The 12,074-nt window shown below is 43.8% G+C and overlaps 1 protein-coding gene across 1 annotated transcript; it reads left to right on the top strand.

The window, feature by feature from the left end:
- Positions 1 to 1,528: 1,528 nt before the first annotated feature.
- CDO1 (cysteine dioxygenase type 1) lies at positions 1,529 to 11,589 on the top strand (the record flags this gene model as incomplete). Its single annotated transcript, XM_080362424.1, has 5 exons — positions 1,529 to 1,725; positions 4,000 to 4,077; positions 6,037 to 6,194; positions 9,049 to 9,218; positions 11,399 to 11,589. The coding sequence occupies 5 exons, from the start codon at positions 1,529 to 1,531 to the stop codon at positions 11,426 to 11,428; spliced, it is 633 nt and encodes a 210-aa protein (XP_080218550.1). The 3' UTR covers positions 11,429 to 11,589.
- Between the last annotated feature and the right edge of the window lie 485 nt (positions 11,590 to 12,074).

Below are 12,074 nucleotides of genomic sequence, written 5' to 3'. Positions count from 1 at the left end.
AGTTTCTCCCAGGAAGAGTGTGTGTTTCCTGCTTTAATCACACAATTGCTGTTGATACCAGTGCTTGGGTATCCTATTTGTGTTTCAGAGAGTCAGGATGGTCTTAGGTTCTTTCAGACCTTAAAAAGTCTGCTTGCATCACAGTTCCCTCACACACACAAACACAACTTGTTAAAAAAGTAGTGATAAGGTTGGGTCTGCTTTCTGTCTGCCAGGAGAGGTTCTGGACCGGTGCCTGACAATGTACATTTGTTTGTATTTCACTCCAGTGCACTAGCTCCCAGCCCTATTTAAATCTGTGGGAATGTATTCCCAGTTGCAATGGAGCCAGGAGTCCATCCAGCCTCTCAAGTTGTAGCTGCTGTATTAATGGTGCTTCTTTTTCTCACATGTACTTGATGCACAGGTCAGGAAGAGGGAAGAGAAAGGAGGCATGCTAGAAATCCCTCAATGTGACTGTCTCTAAGGGAAATCCCAAGCTGCCAGTATTGTAACCATCTTTCAGCCTCAGAGCTAGAGCAGAGCACACCACCAATCTGCTTACTTCTAACCCCCCCAGTCATCAGATAGATGTAAATAGCTAACTCTTTCCTTTAGAAAGAAAAAAAGGGATTTTTTTAAAGCAAAATTCGATTATGGATAGTGAATTCCGTTGCCAGAATTCATGACTAAGAAACATCCTATTAACAGTTGAACTGGAAATGAAAACGGTTGGCATGGCATGTGTTTGCTCTGCAGTATATAGGTTTGACACACTGAGGAGTGGAAGAATAGTGTGTCATCTTAGACTGGCCTCCTTTCTCGTATTTGTTGCATTTCCAGGTGTCATGCCGAGTGCTAAGGGTCACAGCAGCCCTAAATTTGACTGTAGAGTGCACGATTTTCAAGGAACAGCACTTTCAACAGACAGGCTATAAGAATGTAACCTCCAGCATTTAAATAGATCTTCTACATCCATGTTTGTAAATCCAGTCTCAACATTTCTTTGCTGCAGCTTATCTGCCTGGAAGCTTGTTCCTCTATGGTCTAAGTAACGGTGGCACCAGCGGGCCACGCTTCGCAAGCCGCAGACCTTGTGCAAAAGGGCTGAAGATGGAGACGCAAAGAGGCCTGGCAGGGAAAGCGAGAGCTGCGTGGAGGCTGCTGCCGGGAGAGGTGCTTCCCGCCCGGCAGCGACAGCCACTTCTCTTCGTATTCCCTCCACCGGGGATATCAGGGAGCCAAACGCCTGCTCGCCTGCCGCAGAGGTTAGAGCGCGATCTGGCCGCACCGCCCCGGCTCGCTGAATGGACTGACGGCGGACAGGCAGAAGCAGGCGGTGCGAAGTATGCCCTTGCAGGCGGCTCTAGCTGCCCCCGCCCGCCGGGGTCGGTGGCCCCCCTACCGGGGACGGGCACGCGTGGCCAAGGGCCCGCCCGCCGCCGCCGCCCAGCCCCTCCGCCCGCCGGGGCGGTGGTAAGCTCCCGCCGTGCCTCCCGACGTATAAAGGGAGGCGGCGGGGGCCGGCTGCGGGCAGCGGCTGGCGGTGATGGAGCAGCCGGCGGTGATGGAGCAGCCGGTGCAGACGGAGATGTGGAAGGCGCAGAGCCTGGAGGAGCTGATCCGCATCCTCCATCGGATATTCGCCGAGGACAAAGTCAGCGTGGAGGAAGTGCAGGAGCTGATGGAGTCGTACGAAAGCAACCCGGAGGAGTGGCTGCAGTACGCCAAATTCGACCAGTACAGGTACAAAACACCCCGGAGCGGGGAGCCCCACGCACCGTGTAAGCGAGGCCGGCGGCGGAGCAAAGAGGCGGACGGGGAGCGGGGACGGCCGGGACGCCCACTCCCCCTTCCCCCCCGCTACACGGCCGATAGAGCCGAGGGGTTCGAAGGACAAAGGCCCCTGGGGGGAGAATGCGGTGCCCCGCGGCGGGGCGGGCGGGGAGCGGGCGGGACGGCGGTGGCCAATGGCGGCACCGGCGGGTGCGGGCGGGCGGGCAGCTGCCGCCCCGCACCCGGCATTGGTGGTTTCCCGGCTGCCGTCGTGCGGGGACCTCCCAGGCGTGTCGCCCCTTAGTCCCGCGGGAATAACCCTCGGAGCAGACAGAAACACGCTGAAGCGACAAAAAAACCCTATAACAACTGGAAAATAAATTTTTAAAAAGGCAGGTAGGCAGCAGAAACAGCTGCGCGGCGGGAGCACACCGCTCCAAAGCGGGGGGTCCGTGTCTGTAGAGGAGCCGGTGCGTGTTATTTTTTTCCCAGCTTTACGCTTCAGTCTTTTCCCCCTCCGCGGTAGTGTGGCTCGAGGCTCTTTGCTGCCTGCGAGAAGGAAGGAAAATACTTGTTAGGGATTTGAGTTCCTCTGACTTTGCTGACAACTTATTTACTCCTGTCATTGGTGGCTTGTCTTAAATTTCAATATAAATACATTTTATTTGAGCACTTTCTTTAAAAAAAAACAGTACCCACCCCCCTCCAACTTTTCCTTTTAACCTTGCTATCATGCAAGCATCACTCTGACTTGACTTTTTTTTTAGCCTCCTTTCACTTGGTGTTGACTATCCTCTATTCAGAACAAATCACAAAATTTGTAATGGAACATAAGAAACTAAGAATAGAAAAACAAAGTGTGCTAACATGAAAAATGTGCACGGCAGCTTTTTTTTTTCTTTTTTTTTTTGCCTTTTTTTTTTTTTTTTTTTCCTGGGCAGCCAGACCTGCTGTACAGAAATAACGGCACTTGAAAGGTTCGGTTGAATGCCAGCATTGATTGCTTATATTCTGACATCACAGGAAAAATATGTCTACGTAATAAACACACAAAATGTGGATGCATTGAGAGGCAGCATATAGCTACATGTTATGCTTAGAAAATAATTAGTTATAAGCATCCTATCTTTATTAGAATATAGTGGATTTATGGGGAAACTATTTTAAAAGCATTCAGTTGACATCAGTGCACTTTCTGTCTGCTTTTCTGCTTGCATCTGTTAGGCGAGAGCTGGGCATCTTGTCATTGGCATGAATATTTGCTTTATTGGCAAAGTGCAAATCATCATGGCTAAAGCTAAAATGAAACCAGAAGGTTCCACTGGGTTACTTGCACCATAACAGCTAGAAGCACCAGCCCTGAGTCAGAAGAGACCCACTGTGAAAAGCAATGTACAGTGCAAAATCCCAGTGCCTTCCATAGTGAACATTTCAACAGGATGAGATGAGCAGCAGCGCAAGGGAGACTTGCAGGAGGCTACAAGGAAACAAACATAAGGTGTTGCTATTACAGTTGTTTTCAAGCCCTGAGGCCAAATCACGATTTAGAACGCACATATTGATAAAAAACCTTTAGGAGCAAGCTTATTCTGTGCTACCTGTAAGCTAGCACTTGAAAAATATTTTTAATAACTTTGGTCTGATAAACTTTCTTTACAAGTAGATGCTGGCAGAAATCACCACACAGGTGTTTTATCCACACATGAACGATACAGTAGAAGACCTAGAGCTTTCATGAACAGAGTAGGAGGATCATGTACAGAAAGCCTGACATCTTATTTCTCTGTGGGTTTTTTTTGCTTGTACAAATGAGTTCTGTGTAACAGAAGGAAAGCCAAGAATATCTGAAAAGGAACTGCAGAAGAATGTGACTATGTATTTTTCTTGTTTCATTGCAGTCTTCTGTTTCTAATTATAAGCCAGCTGCTGAGGTGACTTCATTCAATAACTATTTTGATTTGATCCTGTTTACCATGCTAGTCTTAGACTTACCGTTCCAAAACTCTAATATGATTAGCAATATGATTATAAAATATATCCTTTTTTTTCTTCCCATAAATGTAACTTTTACAAAAAAATAGCTTAAAAGTACAATTTCATTTTTTTCCAAGTAAAACTTGGCTTTCAAGAAAAAGACAAAAAAGGATTTTTATATATCACAACCTTCCTTCACAGACATGTTTGTATAATTTTGCCTTTGATAGGCATATCAGTACAGTAAAAAGCAAACACTTTATATTTCAGGTATTCAAGAAATCTTGTGGATAATGGAAATGGAAAGTTCAACTTGATGATCTTGTGCTGGGGTGAAGGGCATGGCAGGTTCGTATCCAAAGACTATGGTTTTAGCAAACATATAAAGCCACTGTATCTTTCACTATAATTACAAAATACAAATAATCAGCCCTATGTGAGCTATCAGAAAAAAGTGAAAATATCTGAAAACTGAGCTGTGCAGAGCTCCTGTTGGTATAGCAGTCCTGAATATTTGCTATATCTTTTGCAAGTTTGTACCTCGTGGACACTCTCTTAAAAATGCTCTGCTCTTCTACCCAATCTAAGCTTCCCTTCTGTTAGGGAAAGTTCTAGTCCCAGCAATACAGCGGGTCCTATGGGCTGTTCAATCTGTCCTGTACAACAGACCTGTAAAACACTGTTTGCAGAAGGACTCGGTGCAGTTTAAATAGTCTTTGTTCTCCCTGGATGTTTGAATCCTGCCTCTGTGACAAAATGAGAAAAGTAGGTTCGAGTTAGGACTGCAAGCTGTGAGGAGGGAGCCCCTTTCATGCAATACTTGGGTTTCTCTAGGTTCATGCATCCCATCTCCTCCCTCAAAACAGACCACACTGCTGATGCATCCTGTGGAGTTGTGTGCACAAGGGTCTATACTGGCTTGTGAAGTCCTACAAACATGAGGGCAGGATCTGTCCCTTGCGAAGTCTTTCACAAAATGTTGGCTAAACCGAAACATGGAATAACAAAACTTGCAGGTGTTGACTGATAATTCTCGCATATAAATAGAAAACCTAAGGGAATATCAGAGCTGTGTTTTTGTTTGTTTTAATTGAGCGTACAATTGAACATTTACAGTATTCTCTAGGGGATGCCATGATGTTATACTCCAAGGGATCCAAGAACCAAACCCACAGCCTCTACTTCTTACAAGCTGTTCCCACAAAGCCTGTAATTTATGTCAAACTATTCAAGCATTTGCTAGAGCTGGACAGAGACCACAAGTTGTTTTTGCTTCCCACACAAGGAGGACCAGATTGTTCTCACTGCTCGCAGAAGGAGCATGACAACGTGGCATCTGTGAACTGTTCCGTGCCTGAAGCAAGCTCTGCTCTCTTGGCATCCCAGTTTGTAAGAAACCCTGACATTTGTTTACTGAAAACAGTAACCTACAAGTACAAAATTTTGATTGAAACTCATTAGCACTGTACTTCTGGGAGGGTCAAATTCCCCCTTCTCCCTCATCCACAGTGGGTGGAGAGCTCTCCCTTTATCCTAATCCCATTGACTTCCATAATGGTCAGTTAAAAAAAATAAAACCAAAACTAAATTACTTATCTAGCCTGCATGTCTCCAAGTGTAGCAACTAAAACATGCTTCAGAGTAATAAGAGGCATCCAGCAAGCAGACAGATCATACTAGATCCTGTTGTTTTGTGCATGTTTTATTAAACTAGCGAAAGTAACAGCTTACTGTAGTTGGTTGTACTTAGTACCATCAGAGTAGGGAGGTACATCATTTTTTCTTAAATAAATGGCTGTGCAACCCAGCAGTAAAGAGGCCATAGAAATTAAGTGGAAGTAGCTCCTTTCTCCCACGTTTTGGGAGTGAGCATGGTGGATCAGCATGTATCAGGTATCCTTGCAAGTTTATACCAGCCTCTGCCTGGGATCACTGTGGAAAGCATCATTTCATTTGTTAGCCCACAAGAATTTTTGTTTTCTGAAGAATTTTTCTGTCCTCCTCCCTCCTCCAGACCTCCTATGTATTTCTCTGTGGCAAAGTCATAAGTTAATCAATATCTGACCCTTCTCCAAGTCCTGTTGTATGTGAGCTTATCTCAGTACATTTCTGAAGTAGCAGGTTTAAGAAGGCATGCCTTAGTCACTGTGAATGTTTTGTTTTGTTTTTCCATAAGACTTTCGTGCAATGACATTTCATTCTAGGGCTATGTACAGATACAATGGGCTATGCTATCTGTCCTGTTTGCTGTACTGACATTATGTACCTATATCACACTGAGTTTGGTTATTCCTTTTGCATATATAGCAGCATCCATGATCACACTGACTCACACTGCTTTATGAAGATCCTCCAGGGAAACCTACAGGAGACTCTGTTTGAATGGCCTGAAAAAAAAGGCAATGGTGAAATGACTAAGAAATCAGAACGAGTTTTGAGGGAAAATCAGTGTGCCTACATTAATGGTAAGCTATTAAGCTTGTTTTGACAACTACACGTCCATGAGTCTTATTCCTAACAAATGAGTTAATCTGCTCTCTAGTCTCCTGACTTTAACAGCATAATATTACACTCAATTACACACCAGTGCCCCCAGCCCCACCCCTTTGGGGTTTCACACTAAACACAACACCAGCAGCCTCCGCGGTAGTGCTCTGGGACTCGAACTCAAGTGATCCAACAGAGTCTGCCTCCTGACACAGCCGAGACAACAGGCACACGCCACTGCGCCTGGTTAAGAGAGGTTCTCCTTCCCCTCAGCTCTGCCCTGGTGAGACTGGATCTGGAATATTGTGTCCAGTTCTGGGCTCCTCAGTTCAAGAAGGACAGGGAACTGCTGGAGAGAGTCCAGCGCAGAGAAACAAAGATGATGAAGGGAGTGGAGTATCTCCCTCATGAGGAAAGGCTGAGGGAGCTGGGTCTCTTTAGCATGGAGAAGAGGAGACTGAGAGGTGACCTTATTAATGTTTACAAATATATAAAGGGTGAGTGTCATGAGGATGGAGCCAGGCTCTTCTAAGTGACAAACAATGGTAGGACAAGGGGTAATGGGTTCAAATTGGAACACAAGAGATTCCACTTAAATATGAGAAGAAACTTCTTCATGGTGAGGGTGACAAAACACTGGAACAGGCTGCCCAGGGGGATTGTGGAGTCTCCTTCTCTGGAGACATTCAAAACCCACCTGGACATGTTCCTGTGCAACCTCATCTAGGTGTTCCTGCTCCAGCAGGGGGATTGGACTAGATAATCTTTTGAGGTCTCTTCTGATTCCTAATACACTGTGATTCTGTGAAATCAGTGATTGTAGTACTAACACGCAGCTTCAGCAGAATTGAAATGCTCAGATCTATCCAATCTACAAAAAAAATGTCTGACTCCACAGATGCTGGGAGATGACTGAGTCTCCACCAGTAAGGCTCCCTAGGTATCTAAATCTGTGCCATTACATGTATCTGTAATTATCACCACCTTGTGCTATGCTGGAAGCCACCCTGGAGTGACCAGCTTGGTGTGACATATTCTGGTGCTCTGAAAGACATTGCACATCACACTAAACAGCAATGAGTTTGGCAGAACAAAGGCAAAGTGTCAGAAAAGGGGGCTGTCTGCCTTTTATGCAATGAGTTAAAAACTGGAGCACGCACCTTGTGGAGCTGAGCTTGGAAATTCCCCTGTTGGAGGGAGCTTCATGTTGGGTTATGGACTGAGCCAGAGTGGGGGCATTGGGGCAATAAAAGATAAGTGCTCTGCAGCTCTCAGATGAAGGTATGCCACATTAGGTGAAAATGCAGAATCTTTGGGACAGGGCATGCAAGAAGGAGCATGACATATCAGTTGATGCTCCTGTGCCAGGGACATGGCTTCTCAGACTCAACCAGGTTTTTCCTACCCATGAGGTTGTTTCCGATGCAAGCAATTGTATCCTGTGTGCATCTGATCCAAAGCTTCCTTGGTTAATTTAAGGAAATTTGATATCCAGTTCTCTCAGGCAGTTTGAATCTCTGCAATGTTTCATAACAGATGTTTTGGTTTAAAAGAAACAGGTAAAACAAGTAGATGGAAAACACTGATAGTGTGTTGGTCGCTCTACTCCAGTAGTGACCGACCTTCATCTTTCTATTGCATGCTTCTTGGTTGCTCTTGTACTTTGAGGTTAGAACTCACTAAACAGAGTTTATTGCAGTGTCCCATTAGATAGGCATAGATTTGGGACATTTTTCCCTATGTCCACTATTTAGATAAAGTATGTTAGCAACACTTAGGGCTTACTCTTCAAATGTATCAGAGTTAAGAGTGTACTCATGACTCTCAGGCTATCATGCCTATGTTTCACAATACAGGTCCAAGTATTATATAAAATATTAATTCGAGTACAAAGGCCTGAGTTGTTTATACAGCAGGGTCATAAATTTAAATTCAAGGTCTCTTTTAAGTAACTCAAAAATTCCACTTCAGTGTAGAATAGAAATAATTTGTTTCATGGATGTGATTCTTCATACCTTACATTTTTATGTATGAGCTTGGTTTCTACTCCACCATTTTAGAAAGTGACATTAGTTCGTTAGTAACCACACAGACACTGTGTGGTCACACACTGACAGTACCTTGTTTTGTTACATGTTCACTTATGGTTACTATTCAGTTAAGGTTGGAGGCATGCCAGTCACTACTAATTTGTTGCTTTAGTCAAAAGAGCAGACAAATGAAAAGCTAGTCTCCAAACTAAGCTAGTCTCTTAAATGGGAAGGATTAAGAAACAGATGCCTGCAGTAGAATACAACTGTATCTCCCTCCATAAGTCCATGCCTCAAATACATGTGCTGACCTTCAGTGTGACCACTGTCCTTGTTACAAGTCCACGACTTAGCAATACAAAAACTTTTGCCCTGTAGAATGTCATGCTGATTTTTAGAAATACAAACCTTGCTACTTCTGGCGCATCTATAACAACAGCTTTTCCTAGGAAAGCAGATAACCTTGGCGTCCTTTGGGAATGATAGCTGGAAAATTACTGACAGCGTGGCCTTCTGTAGGTGTCCCTGGATTCCTGTTGGCCTTTATCCTGTAGCAAATAATCCAGAAGTTACGTAAGTGCAGAAGGCCATGACATTTTAAATTACCAGTGTATTTAAGAATCAGTTCTAGAGAACAGCAGTCAATTCCCTGTACCAAGTTACATGTAGCCCATAAGAGTGCGAGCATGCCTAACTGGCTTGCTTATGAGTTTTGGTTTAGAAAGCATTTTTCCAGACATCTGAGATCTCATTAAATGTTCCCACTAACACAACCTCTTATTTCATGTCCTTGCTGGTGTAGACTCCATTGGCCTGCACCGTGTGGAGAACATAAGCCACACAGAGTCTGCTGTTAGCCTGCATTTGTACAGCCCACCCTTCGACAGCTGCAACACCTTTGATCAGAGGACTGGACACAAGCACAAAGTCAAGATGACCTTCTACAGCCAGTTCGGAGAAAGGACTGTCTGTGTAAGTATGAGATAATACTCTCTCTGCTCACCCTCAGGTCCTGAGCCCTCGGTCCCTGTGGGGACTGGCACAAGGGGCTGCCCCACTACCCATGCTGCCCTCCTGCCCACGCTGCCCTCCTGCCTGCACAGGGCAGGTCGCCAGTGCCCCAGGACAGGCAGGAGGTCTGGCAGGCCCTGCCTTTCCCAGGGCATCTGCCCTTAGGACCATCATAAAACCTGTTTCCAAATACTACTTGATTTGTCAGTTTGCACTTCCTTCATATGGAGTTTGCTGCTTTGTAGCTTGCCTTCCCTTTATCAGCAGGAGATCGGTTCTGAACAGAGAGGAGGATTCATGCGAATTTTGCTACTAGCTAAGCAGCTTCAGGCAGCAAATGATGGTAAATGCAACCCAGTCAATGGAAAACTGTGAAGCAGCTGCGTTGTTTTGGCCAGCTCAAGTCAAGTGTAGCATTTCCTGCCTACACTGTTCTGCCAAAAAGCATCATATTTCAAGTCAGTTGTTTAAAACCTTGTAGCTTACTGTAAAGATTTAATAAAGTTAATTTAATTCTTTAAAATCAAAACTTTAACACAGAAATACTCTGAGAGTGAGAGTAGGCTGGTTGGCTGTTGTCTGCATTCTTGAGCAATAGCATGAGATTTTATTTAGATAGAAAATAAATCTTAAAATCAACTTTGAGGGACCAAGTTAAGGCATCTGGGAGAGTTAAATAGGGTTCCTTTTAGTGCTTTTCCATGCATTGGGAAACATAACTACTTATACAAGGAGAAAAGACAGATTCTTGGTGTTCAGCCACAGAGATTCAAAGACTTTGGTTTTGTTAAATACGGAACACTTACCTTTCACTGAAGCCAGAAATCCAGTGCCTAGGAGTTTCCTGGAGTGAGCTCTTAGTAAGATCCAGTTAAAGTTTTATATAATCAACAAGTACCACGTAAATTATTTCTTTGAAGCTTGTCACATTACGTGATTACAACTTTACCAAACAGCTGAAACAGAAACTTTGCCCTTCCAAAGTTTGAAAGGCCCTTGAGAAAGTAAACTCAAACCTATAATTCAGATTTTAAAGGGAAATTAACATGGGAAAATGTTGAACAAAATTCACAACAGAATTCAATGCTTGCTTTTTTTTTCGTTTTAAGTGCTTACTGAATATGAAGTAAGTAAGATAACAAGCGAGACTAGATGTTCTGACTTGGACTAGTGTCCTTTTATTGATCTGTAACCATCTGGCAGTATTTGTATCTTTTGTGGGAAACTGGATCTGGCTTACAGGACAGAGGTAAATCTTAGTCATTGGGCCTCTTTCATGAATTCCTGTAAACTGAATTCCAGTAAGGGTGAAAATGGTAGCAAGTCTGGGACATCCATCTGCCTGAAATGACTTCATGCTACAAAAACCTGGTTTCAGTGAGGGTTTCTGGAAAGCTGATTGGAAAATCAATCTTCTTTCTGCTTACTACATGTCAAAAAGACGTAGAGATTAATATAAATTTTACTTGTGTATCTTTTATGAGTGAGAAGATCTGCCTAGCTAAAGAACAATCAGTGCTTCCTCTTTGTCTTAAATCTTTCTGCAGGTAAAGCACATAGGTAGATTCCTACTGACTTCTGGCCATGGTGAAGTCTTAATTAACTGAATCTCCAGTAAATACATGAGAAGTTATATAGACCTAATAATTAAAATAGTATGTAGTATATCCAGGGATCTTCCTATGGAAGTAACTGTTTACACAGCTCAGGTACAAACCGTGAAAATGCCGATGTAAAAGTTCACTGAGGGAAAACTGATTTTGTCTTGGGTGTCATACCACATCAGTTCCTGCCATCACAGATTTTACTGAGGAAGGTGATTTCTCTTCGCAGCCTGTCTTCCAAGCAGTTTCTATCAAAACAAAGCAGAGCAGAGTATTGGGAAGACGGCCTGAAGGAGGAAGCACTGCACAGCTGTCCCTTCTGCTGTGGGCTTGCTTGTGGTCACATGGGTCTAATGGAGAGGGTGATTTTGTTAGGTGCACAGTGCCCTCTGTAAAACTCTGGCAAGGATTACCGAAAATAAATACACTAGGTATTTTAAGGTGCCGAGCTACTCCGGGAATGAAGGCCCATGCTGAGAACATGAAGTAGGTGGTGCCTGTTTCCTTAAACCAGCAATCTCTTCTCTTTCCTTTTAGGCAACAGCAGTGCCACAGGAGAACAACTGAGGGGTACCAGCATGCGTATGCCCAAGACCTGCTGAATGTTTAACCGGGGATAGAAGACATGCACAGCTAAGGCCAACAGCCAGCTACATTTCTGTACCTTGTACATAGAAGAACACTAGGGCAGCTTCCAGGCCACCCACAGTTTCCCTGAGCAAACACTGATTATGGGACACTAAGCTAACTAGTGCCGTGAACTACTTCTGGGGTTAGATGCCTTTTCTTAGGCTCCTGTGAGAATTAAGTAGTTTGCTTTCTGATTCTAGCCTCCTTTTAATTCCACTTGTGATACCACACTGAGAATATGAGAAACAGAGTTTTTAAACATCATCTGACACTGCTTGATAGGCCTACGTGTATGTATGGTCTTAATGTAATTAATAACTATATAAATTTCTAAGCTTCCAGTCACTTGTACGTATAGGTAGTATGCTAGATACAACTAGCAGCAGCTCTTTTTTTTAATTAAATCTATTAGGTTTTACTGCTCTAGGCCATTTTGATAGTTTTGTGCTTTTTTTACTTTTTATTTTTTACAAATTCGTTTGTCAGATCTTGTTTTAAATAAGGAGCAACAAAATGCTTCATGCACAATGATTTTCAAAATTGATTGGGCAGAGATTTGGGGTTTTAATAAGACTAATCATAC

The sequence above is a fragment of the Nesoenas mayeri genome, assembly GCF_963082525.1.
Source record: "Nesoenas mayeri genome assembly, chromosome: Z".
Classification (NCBI taxonomy): domain Eukaryota; kingdom Metazoa; phylum Chordata; class Aves; order Columbiformes; family Columbidae; genus Nesoenas; species Nesoenas mayeri.
The sequence above is the reverse complement of the archived record's forward strand: the minus strand, read 5'-3'. Positions and strand labels throughout refer to the sequence as shown.